Source organism: Elgaria multicarinata, chromosome 5 (assembly GCF_023053635.1).
Source record: "Elgaria multicarinata webbii isolate HBS135686 ecotype San Diego chromosome 5, rElgMul1.1.pri, whole genome shotgun sequence".
Classification (NCBI taxonomy): domain Eukaryota; kingdom Metazoa; phylum Chordata; class Lepidosauria; order Squamata; family Anguidae; genus Elgaria; species Elgaria multicarinata.
This window is the reverse complement of record NC_086175.1, coordinates 133,480,897-133,501,140: the sequence shown is the minus strand read 5'-3', so window position 1 is coordinate 133,501,140 and position 20,244 is coordinate 133,480,897. Positions and strand designations below refer to the sequence as shown.

The following is a 20,244-nucleotide window of genomic DNA, read 5'->3' as shown; positions in this document are numbered from 1 at the left end:
CCTGACCCATCTCTTTCTTTCTAGATCTGTATAACTTAGGGGGGAACTCATCAAATAAATGTGGAACTCCATCTCCATATTTACTACTGCATCTGTTTTCTTCTTTTTATCGACATGTGTCAAAAAGGGAAAATAATGTTCTAAGAACATCACCTTTGAAATTTGGATGTACAGCTGCTTTAATCTGGATGGATATTTCACCTGTACGCATTAGTTCCCTCACTTTCGGATTCATCCCACGCACCTGTTTCCCTCGAATTTTCCCCATAGCGTAAAGCTGTCGTCGTCGTCATTGTTAGCTAAATCACACCCCGGGCGGCAGCGCTCCTAAGATCCTTTGCATACCAGGAAAGGGTTTAAGGGGGAGAAATGAAAAAAAATCATTAAAAAATCAATGGATGACCCAATCCAATTCAAATTTGGTATGCTTAAAGCCCTCCTTAATATCTATTACTGTGCCAATTTTAATGTCTTTATCTTTAAAACTTACGCAGATGTAAGCATTTGTTTAATTTGTACTTTAAACATATCAAATCATCCTCCTGCGCCCCCAGTGGCCGCTCAGAAAACAACAAAAGATTTGCTCTAAAACTAGTAGCAAAATAGGTCGGGTCTTTTGGCTAAGAAGCACAATTAAAGCAGGATGCATGGGAGTACTTCACAGCCAAAGCAGATTATAAGCTGGGAAACTTCAGAGTCCTTTGCATGCAATTCGCAGTGATTGCACAGTATAACCCTGGTGTGATGAAGCTATTTGTCAAATCACCGTTTTACGTGGGTGCCTTTCCAGGAACACTCTACCTGGACTTTTGCTGCTCTTAACAAAAGTTTGATACTATCATTATATATGTTAGGGATTGCTTCAACGTCTATCGCACCTAGTACTTGGGTCCATAGGGAAACACGTATTCCTGGGCTGGGGAACCTCTTACATCTCAAGGGCTAAATTCAGTTTCAGAGACTTGCTCAGGAGCTGCATTCTAGAGGTGAGTAAGGACCGAAGGTTCTGACTGAATCCTGGAGAGGATTCATGGGGGCTTTTTCCCTGCCACGGCCACGCCATCCAAAGAGGCAAAGTTGTTGTTTTTTATATTGTGAATATCAACAGAACAGAAAATACAATCGTGAAAACGAGGGGAAAAAATAACCCATACATTACGTATATAGGATTATCGTCAATTTCCATCATGTGTACCGTTCATTAAAAAAGAAGGGGGGGGAAGGGAGAATTATACGGAGGTTTCAGGAAAAGCAGACCAGATATCCATGTATTTATCCATTTGCAAGTTGCGTCTATGTAACTCCCGTTCAAAAGTTGATAATGTTATTAGGTCCTCGACCCATTGCATTATGAGAGGTATGGATTTGTCCTTCCAATGTGATAGTATAAGTCTTTTGGCTGTCATAAGGGCTCTGAAGATCCATCTGTACTGACCATGTGATAACTTCCAAGAAGCCGGTAGGTAATTTAGGAAGACTTGGACATTGTTCCATGTTATAGATTGTTTCAGTACAAAGTTCATCCTTATTATAACCTCCTCCCCAAAATGGGCGACTATGGGACATTGCCAAAACAGATGAGTTAAGGAAGCATTAGATGCATTACATCTCCAGCAATTGTGCAAGTTAGATAGGGTGACCATACAGAAAGGAAGACAGGGCTCCTGTATCTTTAACAGCTGTATAGGAAAGGGAATTTCAGCAGGGGTCATTTGTATGCATGCAGCACTTGGTGACATTCCCTCTTCATCACCACAGTTAAAGCTGCAGGAGGTATACTACAGTGACCAAATACAAGAGGGCAGGGCTCCTGCAGCTTTAACTGTGGTGATGAAGAGGGAATGTCACCTGCTGAAGCCCCCTTTCAATCCAACTGTTAAAGATACAGGAGCCCTGTCCTCCTTTTCATAGGGTCGCCCTTAAGTTAGGCAGACCCTTATCGAAGAGGCATTGTGGAGTCCAATAGACCCGAAACAAAACTTTTTTGCTGAATAAGAAACAACCTGAGATTCATAGAAGCGTCAGATACAGATGCCAGAGGAACCGTCCGCGTTTGCAAAGCAGAGAAACCGGGGAGGGGGGGGCAAGGCTTAGCTGAGGCCGTAGCTAGACCTAAGGTTTATCCCAGGATCATCCCGGGTTCGTCCCTGCCTGAGCGCTGGATGCCCTGTGTGGCACTTAGATGAACAGGTTTGACCCCAGGACAATCCTGGGATAAACCTTAGGTCGAGCTACGGCCTGAGTCTTTGGGTCTCTTCGTCAGGAGGTTTCACCTGCCCCAGGGACATTTTCCCCCACCGGCGGTGGATGCAATGGGGACCCACCCACGCACAAGACCACAGCAGGGCAAGGAAGAAGAGTGTCCAGCGGAAGCCCTGGGCAGGATCTACACGACTGCTTTAAAACAGTTTATAACAGTAGTGACAACTGTTGGGGCCCAGGGCAAACTCCAGATACAGTTTTCAAAACCTTTTAAAAGGGTTATATATATTCTTGGTGTAGATCTGGCGGGGGACGGAGGCCAGCATCTTCCCCTCCTGCATTCTGGGAGCTGGAGTCCGTGCCAGGTTGCCCTGCCCAGAGTGACAGACAGCTGGCAAACTACAACTCCCAGAGTGCTGTGCGAGAAAAAGAGCCGGCGTGTTGGGGAGGGCGCCTGCTTGGGATTCCAGCTGCCCGGCGCTTGAGTCCGGGGAGAGGCGGAGGCGGCAGAGCGCGCGGCTGGGGCTGCCCAGGTAAGGGGTGGTGGTGGTGGATCGGGTCCCTTTGATCTGGTGGGCTTTGCGGGGCGGGACGGCGGGGGGGGGGGGGAAACATAAGCAGCAGCTTTTGCCTGCTGAGGAAGGAGGTCGCGAAGGAGCGGAACCGACACAGGTGAGGAGCACTTTCTGGTACCCAATCTGGGCATCCTTTCTGGTACCCAATCTGGGCATCCTTTGCGCCCTCTCCCAGATCCCCCGCAAAGGCAAAACCTCAAAGCAGCCCTGGGAGTTGCGCCGTCGCCTCTGTGCCGGGCTTGGTGTTGCCTGGCGTCCGACGGCTTAAGGGCAGGTGATCGACCTGATTCCCCCTCGAACTCTTCTTCTGGACGAATCCAGCCTCTTCTTTCGCTCTCGGCGAGGAAAAGAACCCGGCCGCGACGCTGGACCCGGGAGAATGTCAGTGTCTCCTCGGGCCAGATAACTTCAAAGTGGAAATAGACTAGACCATTTCAGAGTTGTGCTCGCGTTTAGCATGGCCGTTTGATGGTTGCCCGTGCAGCTGAGCTTTAAGAGAGAGAGAGAGAGAGAGAGAGAGAGAGAGAGAGAGATTGTGTGTCCAGCTCCCACATAACGGTGTCCTTACCTACATACATAAACCCAGATAGAAACTTTGATTGAGCATTTTCAAATGTTTCTGTTTCCATTCCGCTCAGGGTTTCGTTTTCCTCCTTCTCCCATTTCCCCCCACTCCCATCCAAGGTGGCTCTGTGCATGCTTACTTGGAAATAAGTCCCACCAAGTCAAACGCCGCTTAACTGTTTATGTCAGATGGCAACCCTATATTTTACTTTTGTCCAGATCTTATTAGAATGTAAGCCTCTGCGGCAGGGTTTTGCTATTTTATTGTTTTACTCTGTACAGCACCATGTACACTGATGGTGCTATATAAATAAATAAATAAATAAATAAATAAATAATAATAATAATAATAATAATAATAATAATAATACTCTTGTACTTTGTTTTTGGAATGTTTCCCCCCCCCTTTTCAATCTACCTGCTTTCAGTTCGGAAAAACCCATCACCGTTGATTCAGGATTACATGTGCGGTGGTAAATGCTCTGATTCCATCCATTTATTTATTTATTATTTATTTATTGCATTTTTATACCGCCCAAGAGCCGAAGCTCTCTGGGCGGTTCGCAAAAATTAAAATCACGAAGAGCATAAAAACAGCCAACGATCTAAAAAACACAGCTACAAAATTACTGTGGCATTAGTTTGCTGATAGATGTAGTGATGGGTCGTAGCTCAGATAGCTTTAAAATGACTGAGTTGGGAATGTTCCCCCCCCCCCCAAAGGAGGTAAGTTTGGAACCAATTCTGTATTCTTTTCATTTCGAGTTGAAATCGTTCTGTTTGCCCAGGCATTTTGAGCAGAATTTTTGAAATGTTAAACTTAACAGAGCTATCCTACTGGTTGGGGTGGATTGTTCTCAAAATTTGTAATTTTGCATTGCTGCTGTTTTTATCAGGTTGAGCTTTTATATTGTATTTTATATTATGGTTTTATACTGTTGTTTTATACTTTGAATGTTTTTAATTTTTGTGAACCGCCCAGAGAGCTCCGGCTATTGGACGGTATGGAAATGTAATAAATAAATAAATAATAATAATAATAAAAATGTCAGAGCCTCTGAAGAATTTTATTTATTTATTTTTGGGGGAAGAACAGCATTTTCCCCCTTTTAAGGCTTATTTGCCCTTTTCTTTAACCTATTCCCTCCTGTTGGTGCCAGCAGGATGTAAATGAGTTATACCAGCTCTGGGGCCGGCATATTTCACTCCCCCCCCCCACACACCACATTCTAGGTGTGTTTTGGGGGCATGGGGGACTGTGGATTCACAGGATCTACCTGTGTGTTCCTTGGCCTTTCTGATCTGGCCACCCCCTCAATCCTCACTCTCTTTGAGCTACCTGAGCTTCATGTATCTCCTCTTCTTGTGTTATCTGCTTGTGACCACATTTGCACTCATCTGAAGACTCATGCTGCGCGCGTGCGCGCGTGTGTGTGTATGCCAGTGAGCACAATCCTATGTTTTCAAACAGTTGTGTTTATTTATTTATTTATTATTAAACTCTATTTAACAAAGCGGTTAATAAAAACATACAAGCCAGACAGCTTTCTTAATAAAGACATAAACAGAGATTTCTGTAGATGCCGAACTGAGCTTGTTTCCTTCAATTTGCTGTGGTCAAAGGAAGGTTAGTTAACCCAGAGTTGGATGTCGCATCTGTACCATTGATGTAATCGAGAAAAAGGAGACTGTGGCCATAGCTAGACCTAAGGTTTATCCCTGGATTGTCCAGGGGTCAAACCTGTTCCTCTAGGTGACACACAGGGGATCCAGTGCTCAGGCAGGGGCGAACCGTGGATGATCCCAGGATAAACCTTAGGTCTAGCTGTGGCCCATATTTCATCGAAAGGGTCATAGCTAAGTTGGGTTGTGTTTATTTACATGGCAAAACTGCCTTTGAATGGGAAGGAGTTGGTGGGTGTTTATTCCCCCTTGGTGGGTGTTTATTCCCCCTTGGTGGGTGTTTATTCCCCCTTGCCTTGCCAACACCGGGTTCTCCTTCTGAGTCTGACTGCATTTACAGCGAGGATCCCTGTGCAGCCTTTTGAAGCGCGGCAAACGGGTGTTTAAAGCCATTCAGTACAGGCAATGAGTGGGAACTTTCGGGAACACGATAAGATATTCTTTGCTTCAGGTATGACTGGATGGCTTCAGTTAAACATAGAAACAGAGTGCTAATCTCTAAATCCCACGGAGGGAAACCATCTCTCTCCCTCTCCCCCCTCCCCCCCCGCACATGTAATTTACATAACAGAGATAATTCGAGAGGAGCACTTTAAAAAAAAATCTGGTTAGTGCAGACTTGTGCCTATATTTAGAAGTCCAGTGACCCAAATTGCCACTCTTATTTTTCTGACGCGCGTGGCTGGAAAATTCCCAGTAGCTAAAACAACTTGGGGGGGGGGGGGGGCGAGAGCTCTGATGAGTGAACAGAGATGGGATGTGCCCTGACGATGGTTTAATAGTCTGCCTTTTTCTTTCTGAAGTTCTTCTGCCCAGATAGACTGGTGGAAAAATCTCGGCAGAAATGGCCCTGTTGAAGTGCGGCTGGCTGTGGAGGCAGAGTAAGTTGACTTGGGAATGTCTGGGGTGGGCGGAATGAGAGACTCTCTTTCTTTGAGAGATGGAGAAGTGGGCAGTTTTTCATTTTCCTGTGTTTGTTCTGTTCCGACGAGGTATTTGTGAGCCAAGTTCAGTCTTCTGCCTCTCTGTCTTTGGGGTGACCGAGGACATGATTCTTGCCACAGTCTGTTTTTGGAGCTTAGCAGCTCAATCCTGTTTCCATCCACTCCGGCATAAATCAGACTGAGTTCAGTGCAGCTTGCTCACAGGTCAATACACACAGGATTGCAACCTAAAAAGATGTTTGCTCAGGGGTCTCTTTTTGTAGCCATATCCTAAGACTGAAAGAACTGGGCCTGTTTAGCCTGGAGAAGAGAAGATTGAGGGAAGACATGAGAACACTCTTCAAATACTTAAAAGGTTGTCACACAGAGGAGGGCCAAGATCGCTTCTCGATCCTCCCAGAGTGCAGGACACGGAATAACGGGCTCAAGTGACACGAAGCCAGATTCCAGCTGGACATCAGGAAAAACTTCCTGACTGTTAGAGCAGTACGACAATGGAACCAGTTACCTAGGGATGCCTCCCACACTAGAGGCATCCTGGCCCTCCCCTGTGTGACAACCTTTTAAGTATTTGAAGAGTGCTCTCATGTCTCCCCTCAATCTTCTCTTCTCCAGGCTAAACAGGCCCAGTTCTTTCAGTCTCTCTTCATAGGGCTTTGTTTCCAGACCCCTGATCATCCTGGTTGCCCTCCTCTGAACACGCTCCAGCTTGTCTGCGTCCTTCTTGAATTGTGCAGGAGTGTGAGCCTCGGCACGCACCCAGTGATGCCTACCCCTGTCACCAGCCCCTGACCAAGTTCGCAATCTTTCTCCAAACTTCCGCAATTTCTACCTTCCTCACTATGTCAAGGGTTAACTTGATTCTCTCCCCTCCCCCATTTTGAGGGTTAGGGTTTTAGGCTATTATGAAATACGTTTTTATGAAATAAACAAACTCTTCTAATTGCCCCTCTGAATTGCCTGTCAATTCTCACCTGGGAGGGCATTCTGCTTCTGCAGTGCCACCAGTGAGAAGGCCCCGTTCCTGGTACCCACCAAATGTACTTCCAATAGAGGCGGGACGCAGAGCAGAGCTTCCAAAACGGATCATAAGGTCTGGGCGGGGCCGTTTGGGCAAAGGCAAACTTTTTAAGCCGTTAATGGCTTTAAAGGTCAATAGCAGCATTTTTAATTGGGCTTGGAAATGGACCAGCATCAAGCGGATGTAAAATCAATGTAATGCGCTCAGATTGCTGAGCAACAACTGGCAGTCTAGCGGTTGCATTCTGCATCAGTTGCAATTTTCTAAGCCATCTATAAAAGCGGCCCAAGGCAGACAGCGTTGCATTATTTACTGCATTGGCTTCACGACCTTTTTGCCAGGGCTGGCAAGGTGATTACCCAACTAAAATACAAGAACAAGAAGAGGGGGAAACTAGAACAAATTACAGGAGGCAAAATCATAAAAGCTGCCGTCTTTTCTCAGGCCATTGGTGCTTGCTGCAGGAAGTGACGGCTTTCAGGCTTTCACTCCTGGGCCTGGGTTGCTCCTCTTCTGGTATTCACATGTGGAAGTAGAACCCATTGAGTCCAGTGGAGCAGGAGTCCCCAACCCCTGGGCCACGGACCGGAACTGGTTCGTGGCCTCTTAGGAACCGGGCCGTGCAGGTGAGCTGCTTTCACACCCACACCCACACCAGCGTACCTGGTCGCGGGGCGCCATCTCGCCTGCCCAGCCAAAGCGAATCCAGGACGCTGACGTGGGGTGGGGCAGCTTTGGAACAGTGCACCCGGCCGGAAGCTGCTCCGGGAGAGCTGGAGCATGTTCAGAGGAGGGCAACCAGGATGATCAGGGGTCTGGAAACAAAGCCCTATGAGGAGAGACTGAAAGGACTGGGCAGGTTTAGCCTGGAGAAGAGAAGATTGAGGGGAGACATGAGAGCACTCTTCAAAGACTTGTAAGGTTGTCACACAGAGGAGGGCCAGGATCTCTTCTCGATCCTCCCAGTGTGCAGGACACGGAATAACGGGCTCAAGTTAAAGGAAGCCAGATTCCAGCTGGACATCAGGAAAAACTTTCTGACTGTTAGAGCAGTTCGACAATGGAATCAGTTACCTAGGGAGGTGGTGGGCTCTCCCACACTAGAGGCCTTCAAGAGGCAGCTGGACAACCCTCTGTCAGGGATGCTTTAGGGTGGATTCCTGCATTGAGCAGGGGGTTGGACTCGATGGCCTTGTAGGCCCCTTCCAACTCTGCTATTCTATGATTCTATGATCCTATGAAGCCGCCCGGCCCAGCATCCTGGCTTCGCTTCGGCTGGGCGCCCACCCAGCCGAAGCGAAGCCAGGACGCTGGAGTGGGGGGGGGCTTCCCAAAACCATCCCTTCAACCCCCCCTCCGGTCCGTGGAAAAATTGTCTTCCAGGAAACCGGTCCCTGGTGCCAGAAAGGTTGGGGACCGCTGCTGTAGAGCTCAAGAAGGTGTGCTGAGTGCTGCAGCCCAGGCAGCGTTTTGTACCAAACCGCTCTGCTTGGGGGATTCTCCACCTGAATAACTGCTGGACCTACTGAGGCAGAAACCTCTCCGCTCCCCTTGAAGCTTGACCATCTGTTCCTAGTCACTTTCTCCAGAGAGCTGTACGAGGGAGAACAGCAGGCCGATTCCTTTCTTTGCAGCAGTTCATGTTTATTAGTTCTTTCTTTCTTTCTTTCTTTCTTTCTTTCTTTCTTTCTTTCTTTCTTTCTTATTAGTTATTCAAGACGCAATCCTATGCATGCTTAGGCAGAAAAAAGTTCTATAACTCCCTACATGGCCCAATCAGCATGGCTGGCTGGGGCACGCTGGGAATTCCTCCCCCCCAATCTAAACATCCCCCCCCATCTAAACATCCATTGGATTGCACTCTAAGAGTGCAATCCTATCTGGATGGCCCATCAGCCTCTGAACTCGGAGGCTGAAATGCATCCTTATCCTGCTTTGCATTTTTGCTAGATGGGTGTTTTTGCCCGTCTAGCTAAGGCTATGCGGAGGAGGCTGGAGAAGGCTGGGGATAGCTTGTATCCTTGCCTCCATAGTCCCCTCCCCTCCTTGCCTCCAGAATTGCCCCCTTTCCCTCCAGCATCAGATCCAGGAATCTGAACTATCCTATGGTCCTCCAGACACTGTCCAAAGGTCACAGGATTGCTCTCTAAATGTATTCCCCTCCTTTCCTGAATCCTTGCCATTCTTCCAAAACTAAATCCAATACAAATGATGACATAATAATAGTAATAAAAATAAAAATAATTCAGTGTTTATCAGTTTAAGGGACGTTGTTATGTTAACAGACTATCAAACTGTAATCCAATACACACTTACCTTGATGTTAGTCCTATTGTACACAGTGGGATTTACTTCTGAGTAAACATGTATTGGATTGGTGTAGTGGCTAGTGTCGGACTGGGAGTTGGGAGATCTGGGTTCTAGTCCACTCTCGGCCATGGAAGCTCACTGGGTGACTTTGGGCCAGTCACAGGCCTTGGCTAGACCAGGCCTATATCCCAGGATTGTCCTGGGATCATCCCTCTGCATCCAAATGACGCACAGGGGATCCCGGGAGCAGACAGGGACGACCCCTCCATTTGCCTGGGATAATCCTTAGGCCTAGCTAAGGCCACAGACTCTCAGCCCAACCTACCTCACAGGGTTGTTGTTGTGAGGATAAAATGGAGAGGAGGATTATGTGTGCCACCTTGGGTTACTTAAAGGAAAAAAGGTGGGATGTAATAAATAAATAAATACCATTATTATTATTATTATTATTATTATTATTATTGGCAAAATGTGCATGTTTCTCTTTCTCTTTCTCTTCCGCCCTTCTTTCTTGCTCTTCAGCTCATTGATCTGGCATCAGGCCTCTTTGTTCATGTCAAAGGAGGTTTTGGCTGGGGATACTTGTTACTGGAGTCTGTCTCTTTAACAGACAAACAAAATCTAGCAGAGCAAATGACTTCGGGTGTGTGTGGAATGATTGACAGAGGATTCTGCCCCCCGGGGAAGAGTGGGGATACAGCAAGGGCACAACGAGCCCATTTATGTACTTATTTATTTATTTAAAATATTTATTGGCCACCTTTTAGGGCAGAAGTCCTTCCAAGGTGGCTTACAACAATAAAATACATAAAAACGGTGAAAATATTAAAAGCACTAAAAACATAAAACACAATAAAATAGCAAATAAAAGCTGACAATAAAACAAGCCACAGCAACAGTGGTGGTAGCAGCAATAACAGCACTCACATTCTGAGCAAAATAGAATGTTCTCAAGGGCTTCCTAAAACCCCGCAAGGATGGAGTATGGCCGACCTAGGGTTAAGGTGACCATATGAAAAGGAGGACAGGGCTCCTGTATCTTTAACAATTGCATAGAAAAGGGAATTTCAGCAGGTGTCATTTGTATATATGGGGAACCTGGTGAAATTCCTTCTTCATCACAGCATTTAAAGGTGCAGGAGCTATACTAGAGTGACCAGATTTAAAAGAGGGCAGGGCACCTGCAGCTTTAACTAGTGTGATGAAGAGGAAATTTCCCCAGATTCCCCATATATAGAAATGACACCTGCTGAACTTCCCTTTTCAATACAACTGTTAAAGATACAGGAGCCCTGTCCTCCTTTTCATATGGTCACCCTACTTAGGGTGACCATATTTGGGGAACCAAAAAAGAGGACACCTAGTGTGTGTGTGTGGGGAAGCAGCTTTCTGAGTCCTGCAGAAAGTACGTTATTCCCCCGCCACCTTAAAGAACCCGATTGGAGTGGAGGAGGGGAAAGGATTTCATTCTGCACCACCACCATCCACTCCAATTGGGGCCTTTTCTATAATGTCCACGAATGACCCACTTTCCCCTTTAAGACCTCAATTGGAGCTCAGGGTGGGGGAATGATGTGCCTCAAGAAAGCATGTCATTCCCTCCTGCCATGCTAATGGCAGCCTTAAAGGGGAAGGTGTGTCATTCCAGGACATTATTGAAAATTATAGAAAATCCCCCCTGACACTATGGAAAGAACAAAAACCAGGACAAATCCGGGGAAATCCTGACAGTTGGTCACCCTAGGCCGACCTCTGATTGCAACTTGTGCTAAAGGTGTGGGGCCACTGCAGAAAAGGCTCTGCCCTGTACGATGACCCACCTAATTGCTCTCACCAGTGGGCAAATGAGAAGGGCTTCTCTTTCTGATCTTAAAAGTGCAGGTTGGCTGATACGGGTGAAGGCTGTCCTTCAAGTAACTTGGTGACAAACCTTTTAAGACTTTAAAGGTCAAAACCAGCACTTTGAATTAGGCTCACAAACACACGGGTAACCTAGGCTGACCCTATGAAAAGGAGGACAGGGCTCCTGTATCTTTAACAGTTGCGTAGAAAAGGGAATTTCAGCAGGTGTCATTTGTGTATATATAGAAAACCTGGTGAAATTCCCTCTTCGTCACAACAGTTAAAGCTGCAGGAGCCCTGCACTCTTTTAAATCTGGTCACTCTAGTATAGCTCCTGCAGCTTTAACTGTGGTGATAAAGAGATTTCACCAGGTTCTCCATATATACCAATGGGACCTGCTGAAATTCCCTTTTCTATGCAACTGTTAAAGATACAGGAGCCCTGTCCTCCTTTTCATAGGGTCACCCTATATATATGGAGAACCTGGTGAAATTCCCTCTTCATCACCACAGTTAAAGCTGCAGGAGCTATACTAGAGTGACCAGATTTAAAAGAGGGCAGGGCTCCTGCAGCTTTAACTGTGGTGATGAAGAGGGAATTTCACCAGGTTCTCCATATATACACAAATTATTATTATTATTATTATTATTATTATTATTATTATTATTATTTATTTATATAGCACCATCAGTGTACATGGTGCTGACACCTGCTGAAATTCCCTTTTCAATACAGCTGTTAAAGATACCAGGAGCCCTGTCCTCCTTTTCATATGGTCACCCTAACCAGTGCGGACGTCACAGTATAGGCATCATGTGATCATTCCTCAGGAGGCCGCATTCTGCACCAGCCGAAGTTTCTGAACCGTCTTCAAAGGCAGCCCCGCGTACAGTGCATTACAGTAGTCCAGCCTGGCCGTGGCTAGTGTGCGGATAACTGAGGCAAAGTCCATCCTCTCCAGATAGGTCCCCAGCTGGAGTACCGGCCCCATCTAAGACCAGCTGTAAACCTCCATCCAGAATAGTTGATTTCCCAACCCACAGTACCTCCAACTTATCTGGACTGAGTTTCAGCTGGTTCACCTTCATTTATTTATTTATTTATTTATTTATTTCATTTCTATACCGCCCAATAGCCGGAGCCCTCATCCATTCATTTCAACGGGGCTTGCGCAGGCGACGTTCTCAGTGGATCGTGCCCTGGCTTAGGATGCAAGAAACTCACTGCGGCAGAGTTGGGTCAGGATGATTGAGCTGGGCTAGGCATATATGTAAATAAACAGACGCAGTGACCTCTTGGTTCTGCAGAAGGGCTGGCAGAAGAAGTCTAGCGTTCGCGTACTGCTCTCTGCTCTCATTTCATTCCTTCTTCTTCACCCCCACCCCACCCTTTCCCCCTTCCTGGCTTGTCCAGGCTCCATTCTGCGACGCTGGAAGAGAAGCTGGTTTGTCCTGTGGGTGGACGGCAGCCTCGTCTACTACCACGATGACACGGGCCGCGACATGGACGGCCGGATCAACATCAAGTTCAACTGCAGGGACGTCAGGACGGGGCGTGAGTGCCGTGGTGAGTGTGCGCCCCATGAGTGGGGGTACGGTGTGGCTGCTACGATGGGGCCCCGGGGCTCCCTGGTTTGGCTTCAGATTCTTCAGTCAGACTCAGAGGCAGAATTAGAAGAAGCCCAGCCAAGACAGGAAGCAGGGGAGGAAATTCCCCAAGACTCTCCAGGAGTCAGGGAGGAATCTTCCCAGGAACTTATCAAACAGGAGGCCCAGGTTGAGAGAGCGGCTCCCGCCTCCCTCCCCTTGGGAACTCAGTCTTTGTCGGAGGGGCAGGGAGCACTGGAATTGACAGATCTCAGAGTCCACCTCCGGATTAAGCTGGAGGAGGTGGGAGACGATCCACCAGACTGGGTCAAGAGGATCCTCCCTGAAGGAGTCCAGTAAGAGCCTGTTGGGCATGGTGGAAAACTGTCCATTTAGTTGATAGGCAACTGCCTTGCTTTATTTGGCTAGTTAGGCTTAGAGGATAGCTCCTAGCCTTCACATCAGCTACAAGTGCGGAGAGTTTTTTCCTGTTTTTTAGAATCATAGAATAGTAGAGTTGGAGGGGGCCTACAAGCCCATCAAGTCCAACCCCCTGCTCAATGCAGGAATCCACCCTAAAGCATAGCTGACAGATAGTTGTCCAGCTGCCTCTTAGTGTGGGAGAGCCCACCACCTCCCTAGGAAACTGGTTCCATTGTCGTACTGCTCTAACAGTCAGGAAGTTTTTCCTGATGTCCAGCCGGAATCTGGCTTCCTTTAACTTGAGCCCGCTATTCCATGTCCTGCACTCTGGGATGATTGAGAAGAGATCCTGGCCCTCCTCTCTGTGACAACCGTTCAAGTATTTGAAGAGTGCTATCATGTCTCCTGAATAAAGGCTTTGTGGGTGGCACAGCGACTCCTGACAGTATTGCGTGGTAGTAAATGTGGATATGCTTGTGCGATCGCCATGACAGTCCCCATAGCCATGTTCACAAGGAGAGTTCAGAAATTCAGCCCATGGGCCTGTTCCCATGACACAATAAGTCACCCTAGGTTAATTCACCCACAGGTCTCCTTGATGTGCCCCAACCATGACTTTGCATATGCAAACTGCAGCAGGGGTGTTCCGCAGCTTGTCGTGTTGCGTAAACGCAGCCAGGGTGGGTTGTTGGCACGGTTAACAAACCATTCACAACCCTAAAACAAGCCAAGGATTGTGGGTGGTTTGTTAACCGTGCCAACAACCCATCCTGGCCAGGTTTCTTATGAGACAACCAGCCGTGGCACACCCAGGTCACAACTTGTATTGAAAAGGGAATTTCAGCAGGTGTCATTTGTGTTTATGGAGAACCCGGTGAAATTCCCTCTTCATCACCACAGTTAAAGCTGCAGGAGCCCTGCCCTCTTTTAAATCTGGTCACTCTAGTATAGCTCCTGCAGCTTTAACTGTGGTGATGAAGAGGGAATTTCACCAGGTTCCCCATATATACAAATGACACCTGCTGAAATTCCCTTTTCAATACAACTGTTAAAGATACAGGAGCCCGGTCCTCCTTTTCATAGGGTCACCCTATCTAAATCCTAGATCTCCAGCTCTCAATGTTATGCAGCCTGGCCTTACAATTTGTTTAGAGCTCTTTTAGGGCTGAGGAGCAAGGTCTGGTTCTCTCCTCGCTCGGTTTTTTTAAATTTTATTTTGGCAGTAGCAACATCTCCAACTCACCCCCCCCCCCCTTTCCCTCTGTGTTTGTATTTTTGTTGCTCTCGTACCGCCTGGCACCACAGTGCTGAGTCACCAAGAGGCATTCTCTTGCAGACAATTGATAGAAAGAAAGAGTCCAAACAGGGGAGTGGTTCACAAAGCACAAATCTCATTTCTGAGCCTTCCGGCGGCGATAATGCAACCCTCTGCAGTTGTACAGCTGCCTGTCAGCCTCCAGCTAAGTCCCCGTACGGTCGAGATTCCAGGCTATTGATGCATGTCATGCGATAAACTTGCAAGCAATTTGTTCATCTTGGGTTTTTTTGCTCCCTGGCTGCAACTAGGGCTCTGAAGAATTTGTGGGAAATAATAATCCGAGCCTGAATTTTGTTTGCCAAGGGATAGTTTACGTTTTCCAGTGTTTTCGCTTTAAAATGTTTGAACAAGAGTGAAAGTTTAATTTAAAGGGGGAGAGAGAGAGAGAGAGAGAGAGAGAGAGAATGTCCTTTGAATCTGAATTGCAGAAATGGGAAGTGTTTGAACTTCCAAAAGTCCTGTTGGGGATCCTAGCATTTCCTTGTGTTTGCAGGAATGTTGCTTTGGCTCTTGATAGGATGCTCTTTGATGATGCTTTTGTCCACAAGTTGGAAACTCTCTAGGCAAATTAAGTTTATGGTAATGCAAGATAAGCTTTCAAAGGTTGGGATTCCAGTAGGGTGACCATATGAAAAGGAGGACATACGCTCCTGTATCTGCATGGAAAAGGGAATTTCTGCAGGTGTCATTTGTATATAAGGGGGAACCTGGTGAAATTTCGTCTTCATCACAACAGTTAAAGCTGCAGGTGCCCTGCCCTCTTAAATCTAGTCACTCTAGTATAGCTCCTGCAGCTTTAACTGTTGTGGTGAAGAGGAAATTTCACCAGGTTCTCCGTATATACAAATGACACCTGCTGAAATTCCCTTTTCTATGCAACTGTTAAAGATACAGGAGCCCTGTCCTCCTTTTCATAGGGTCACCCTAATTCCAGGCCACGCCTAATATGAGTCCAGAAACGTTGCTCACAGAAGCCCTAACTAAGAAACGGGCTCAAGTTAAAGGAAGCCAGATTCCAGGTGGACATTAGGAAAAACTTCCTGACTGTTAGAGCAATACGACAATGGAATCAGTGACCTAGGGAGGTGGTGGGCTCTCCCACACTGGGGGCCAACAAGAGGCAGCTGGACAACTCTCTGTCAGGGATGCTTTAGGGTGGATTCCTTCATTGAACAGGGGGTTGGACTCGATGGCCTTGTAGGCCCCTTCCAACTCTGCTATTCTGTGATTCTATGATTCTATGAAACCTGCCTTTTCATTCAGAAGCCGGATGTGGGGGAGGAATGTCTCCTCCCAATCAAACAAGATTCCGAGGGGTACTGGGTAGCTCCCCCAAAATAATCCCAGCTACCTCATTTGTTTCCCTAGCTTTCAGTCACAGTAGATTAAGAACCTATGTAGTGTGGATTGAATCTTTGCTCTCCTAACGGTGTCATCGCCAGGCTTTTGAGGGCTTTTGGGCTACAGTGGTAGATTATTGACATCGGTTTTTCCAAGCTTCCCTCTTCAGCATTTGTGGGGAGACTCTGTCCTTCCCCCCCCCCATCCTCCTTACATCTTTAAGGGCAGCACCCTAACAATTTCTCTCGCTGTGGTTAAGCTGTGTTGATGATGATCATAGAATCATAGAATAGCAGAGTTGGAAGGGGCCTACAAGGCCATTGAGTCCAACCCCCTGCTCAATGCAGGAATCCACTCTAAAGCATCCCTGACAGATGGTTGTCCAGCTGCCTCTTGAATGCCTGTGCCGTGGGAGAGCCCACCACCTCCCTAGGTCACTGGTTCCATTGTCGTACTGCTCTAACAGTCAGGAAGTTTTTCCTGATGTACAGCTGGAATCTGGCTTCCTGTAACTTGAGCCCATTATTCCGTGTCCTGCACTCTGGGAGGATCGAGAAAAGATCCTGGCCCTCCTCTGTGTGACAACCTTCTAAGTATTTGAAGAGTGCTCTCGTGTCTCCCCTCAGTCTTCTAGAGGGTTTCACGGCGAGGCCATCAAATCCGGACGCATCTCTGTTTTGGGTGCGGCGTTAGCCAGAAGCAGTTGTAGCTGTGGTGGCTGCGTGTCAGTCCCTTCTCCGTCCAGCTGGTCGTCTTTGAAGGTTGCCTGGTCTCCCGGGCGCCTCTGGGATCGTTGCCAGGTCTTGAGCTGTTTGTTTTCTTGCGGCTGCAGGAGGAGCTGCTGAGTCAGCAGCTTTTTCCCAGGGGCCCAATTATCCCATCGGTTGCTCAGGTTGCAGCAGCGGCCACTGACCTGAAATGCAGAGGCATTCGGCCACCTTTCCAGCTCTGGATTCTTTGCTTTGCCCCGCACGTTTCACTGTTAATGCATGTGGGGCGGGCGGACAGGCCTTTTGGCTTTTGCGTCTCGAGCATCAAAACGTCTCGGGCTGCCCCGTGGGAGATGATCTGCAGAAGTATTCTTGTGCCCCCAACGGCCAAGGCTTTGGGCATTCCTGCTTTCATTTATGAAAACGAAGTTTCTAGACCTCAGCATTTTGAAAACGTCAGGGAAATGTTTTCAAACATTTGGGCGTGAGGCTCAAAAGGGCTCCTGGAACCTCGCCCAGCGCTAGTGGTGGGGTTGTGACACGCGTGGCCTCTTTGGGGCTGGTCTCTCTGTGGCATTTAAGTTTCCAAATTAATAGTCATGTTCTGGGGCTCCTAGATTTAATTTGAGTCATCAAATGTGGGCCAATTGGCTTCAACCCTGCTCAGTGCCCCCGTCTGCCTGTCTCATGCAACAGCGTCCTTGATGCTGCCACGTTGTTGCAGCACTACCACTGGTGGCATCTTCACTGGTGGCAGGACCGTTGTGCCCGATTCTACCCATGTCTTGCTTTGCACTGCAGACCCTAAGACGGAGCATCTGCCTGTCCCTGCCCCTCTTCCCTCCCCCTGCCTTTTTCCTTGTGTGAGGTGGCCTTTTTAGTCTGTAAGCCACTCTGGGAGCTGTTTTAGCTGAGGAGCAAACATAAAAACACTTCAAATAAATAAATGCAACATAACACAACTGAACCTACATCCCTCAATACTTTTTGACACCTTAAACAGTAAAAATATATATATTCTGGCATATTCTGGTGCAAGCTTTTATGAACTGCAGCCCAAGGGTCCATCTAGTTCAGCACTCTGTTCACACGGGCCAACCAGCCATCGGCCAGCGATGAACAAGCAGGACATGGTGCAACAACACCCTCCCACCCATGTTCCCCAGCAACTGGTGCACACAGGCTTATTGCCTCCAATATTGGAGATAGCACACAGCCATCAGGGCTAGTAGCCATGGATAGCCTTTGCATCCATGAATTTATCCAACCCCCTTTTGAAGCCATCCAGATTGGTGGCCATCACTACATCTTGTGGGAGTGAGTTCCATAATTTAACTATGCACATTTCGTCAGATGTGGAGTCAGAAGACATAGAACTTAGAGTCATAGAACACAGGAAGCTGCCTCAGACTGAGTCCGTTGCTTGGTCCGTCTTGCCCAGTATATTGAAGTAATAAATCAACAGAGAAAATAAATACTCATCAGTACACCCAGTCCCATTCATTATAGTGGCAACAAGCTGCTCATAAATGCTTGGGCAAACAAATGGATCTTAGTAATGTTGGCTGCAGGCATACCTCTTGCATTCCAAAGTCAGGGTGCCACCACAGAGAGGGTCCTATCTTGTATCACCACCTGATGTACTTTCCCCAGTGGTGGGACAATGCGTCAGACGTCCCCCACAAATCTAAGAGCACGGGCAGGTTGGTACAAGGAGATACCTGGTTCCCAGGTTGTTTCAGGCTTGGTAGGACAACCCCAGCAGCTTGAATTCATCCCGGAAACACAGTGGCAACCAATCTGTTTCGGAACTATTGCTCTTTCAGGATCAGTGCAATGGTGGCAACAGCACACCTTCTGCTTTCCCCCATCTCTCTGGGTCGACCTTCTTCTGAAGGTTCACATATTGCAAGCCTTGGAACACCGAGCTGCCTTCCACGCAGCAATTAAAAGTAACAAGCAGGAGAACATCCCCTTGATTAATTACAAGATCGTTTGACTCTGACAATGATCCCAGGCAAGTAATGAAAAAGCTCCGTTAATAAAGACATGACGACTAGACGTCTTCATCAACTTTTTCGACGCAGTCTAATGAAAAGTAGAGTTGATTAAGCCAAAGCACCGTTTATTGTTTTATTGAATGAGATCACATTTGGTGGGCTGCTGGTTCCTTGCTTCTCTTTCCAAGCGACAGGAAGTCCAGGGGGCAGCAGGTGCAGGATCTGGGCCCTTTTCGGGAAGGACGGAAGGAAGGCCCCGACTGTAGCTTGCTATTTGCAATACTCGGGGATCCCGTCTTCCGACCATAACAGGTCTCCAAGTGGTTTTTCGACAACTTCTTCTCTGCTCTTCAGTTGCCCCCTTTTGAATGGCATTTCCCAGGACATTCAACTTCTAATAGGGTGACCTATGAAAAGGAGGACAGGGCTCCTGTATCTTTAACAGTTGTATTGAAAAGGGAATTTCAGCAGGTGTCATTTGTATATATGGTGAACCTGGTGAAATTCCCTCTTCGTCACCACAGTTAAAGCTGCAGGTGTCCTGCCCTCTTTTAAAATGGTCACTCTAGTATAGCTCCTGCAGCTTTAACTGGTGTGATGAAGAGGGAATTTCATAGAATTATAGAATCATAGAATAGCAGAGTTGGAAGGGGCTTACAAGGCCATCGAGTCCAACCCCCTGCTCGATGCAGGAATCCACCCTAAAGCATCCCTGACAGGTGGTTGTCCAGCTGCCTCTTGAAGGCCTCTAGTGTGGGAGAGCCCACAACCTCACCAGGCAACTGATTCCATTGTCGTACTGCTCTAACAGTCAGGAAGTTTTTCCTGATGTCCAGCTGGAATCTGGCTTCCTGTAACTTGAGCCCGTTATTCCGTGTCCTGCACTCTGGGAGGATCGAGAAGAGATCCTGGCCCTCCTCTGTGTGACAACCTTTCAAGTATTTGAAGAGTGCTATCATGTCTCCCCTCAATCTTCTCTTCTCCAGGCTAAACATGCCCAGTTCTTTCAGTCTCTCTTCATAGGGCTTTGTTTCCAGAGGTGCCCTGCTCTTTTAAATCTGGTCACTCTAATATAACTCCTGCAGCTTTGTGATGTAGAGGGAATTTCACCAGGTTCTCCATATATACAAATGACACCTGCTGAAATTCCCCTTTCAATACAACAGTTAAAGATACAGGAGCCCTGTCCTCCTTTCCATATGGTCACCCTAACTTCTAACAGCTCAAAGAGGCTGAAGTGGGCCACACATTTAAATCCCTTCTTCGAGATAAAAGGCCTGTGTGTCCTCCCCACTCATCATCTCGGCCCAGGCCACCCAAGCTGTGCAGTGAGAAAAGCTGGCTTTTGCAACCTGCGTTGTTAAACGATGCAACATCGCAAACGCTCCTTCTGCTTTTTCCTGTTCTTTTCGTGCACAATCCTGCGATGCTTATCGGTTTGGACAAGGTTGGACCACTCGAATCTCACAGGTGGCCTGTGTGGCCTGCTGCAAGGCCATCGCTCCCCCTCCCACTCCCTGCCACTGCTGCTGCCCCCACCACACCAGGTGCGCAAAGGAAGTCATCCCGAAGCACCCTGTCATGAGCCCGATTCTGCAGGGAAATAGTTCTTGTTTTGCTAATCAAGTGGGAGGGCAAGGGGGCTACAAAAGGCCCTGAACCGCTTGCCCTGAACCTCTGGCTGGTGAGATCACATCATGCCTGTCCTTCTATAACTTCATTGG

General features: G+C 47.6%; 1 protein-coding gene across 3 annotated transcripts in view; it reads left to right on the top strand.

The window, feature by feature from the left end:
- The first annotated feature begins 2,661 nt into the window (after positions 1-2,661).
- Positions 2,662-20,244, top strand: part of PLEKHB1 (pleckstrin homology domain containing B1) — a 50,785-nt gene continuing 33,202 nt past the window's right edge. The window contains exons 1-3 of one of the 3 annotated variants that reach the window (XM_063127879.1): positions 2,662-2,735; positions 5,828-5,905; positions 12,556-12,708. In XM_063127879.1, coding sequence (XP_062983949.1) covers positions 5,869-5,905; positions 12,556-12,708 — 190 coding nt within the window. In that variant the 5' untranslated portion in view covers positions 2,662-2,735; positions 5,828-5,868. Of the gene's footprint in view, positions 2,736-5,786; positions 5,906-12,555; positions 12,709-20,244 lie in introns of those variants that run through there. The other 2 variants (XM_063127878.1, XM_063127880.1) reach the window with 2 other exon arrangements.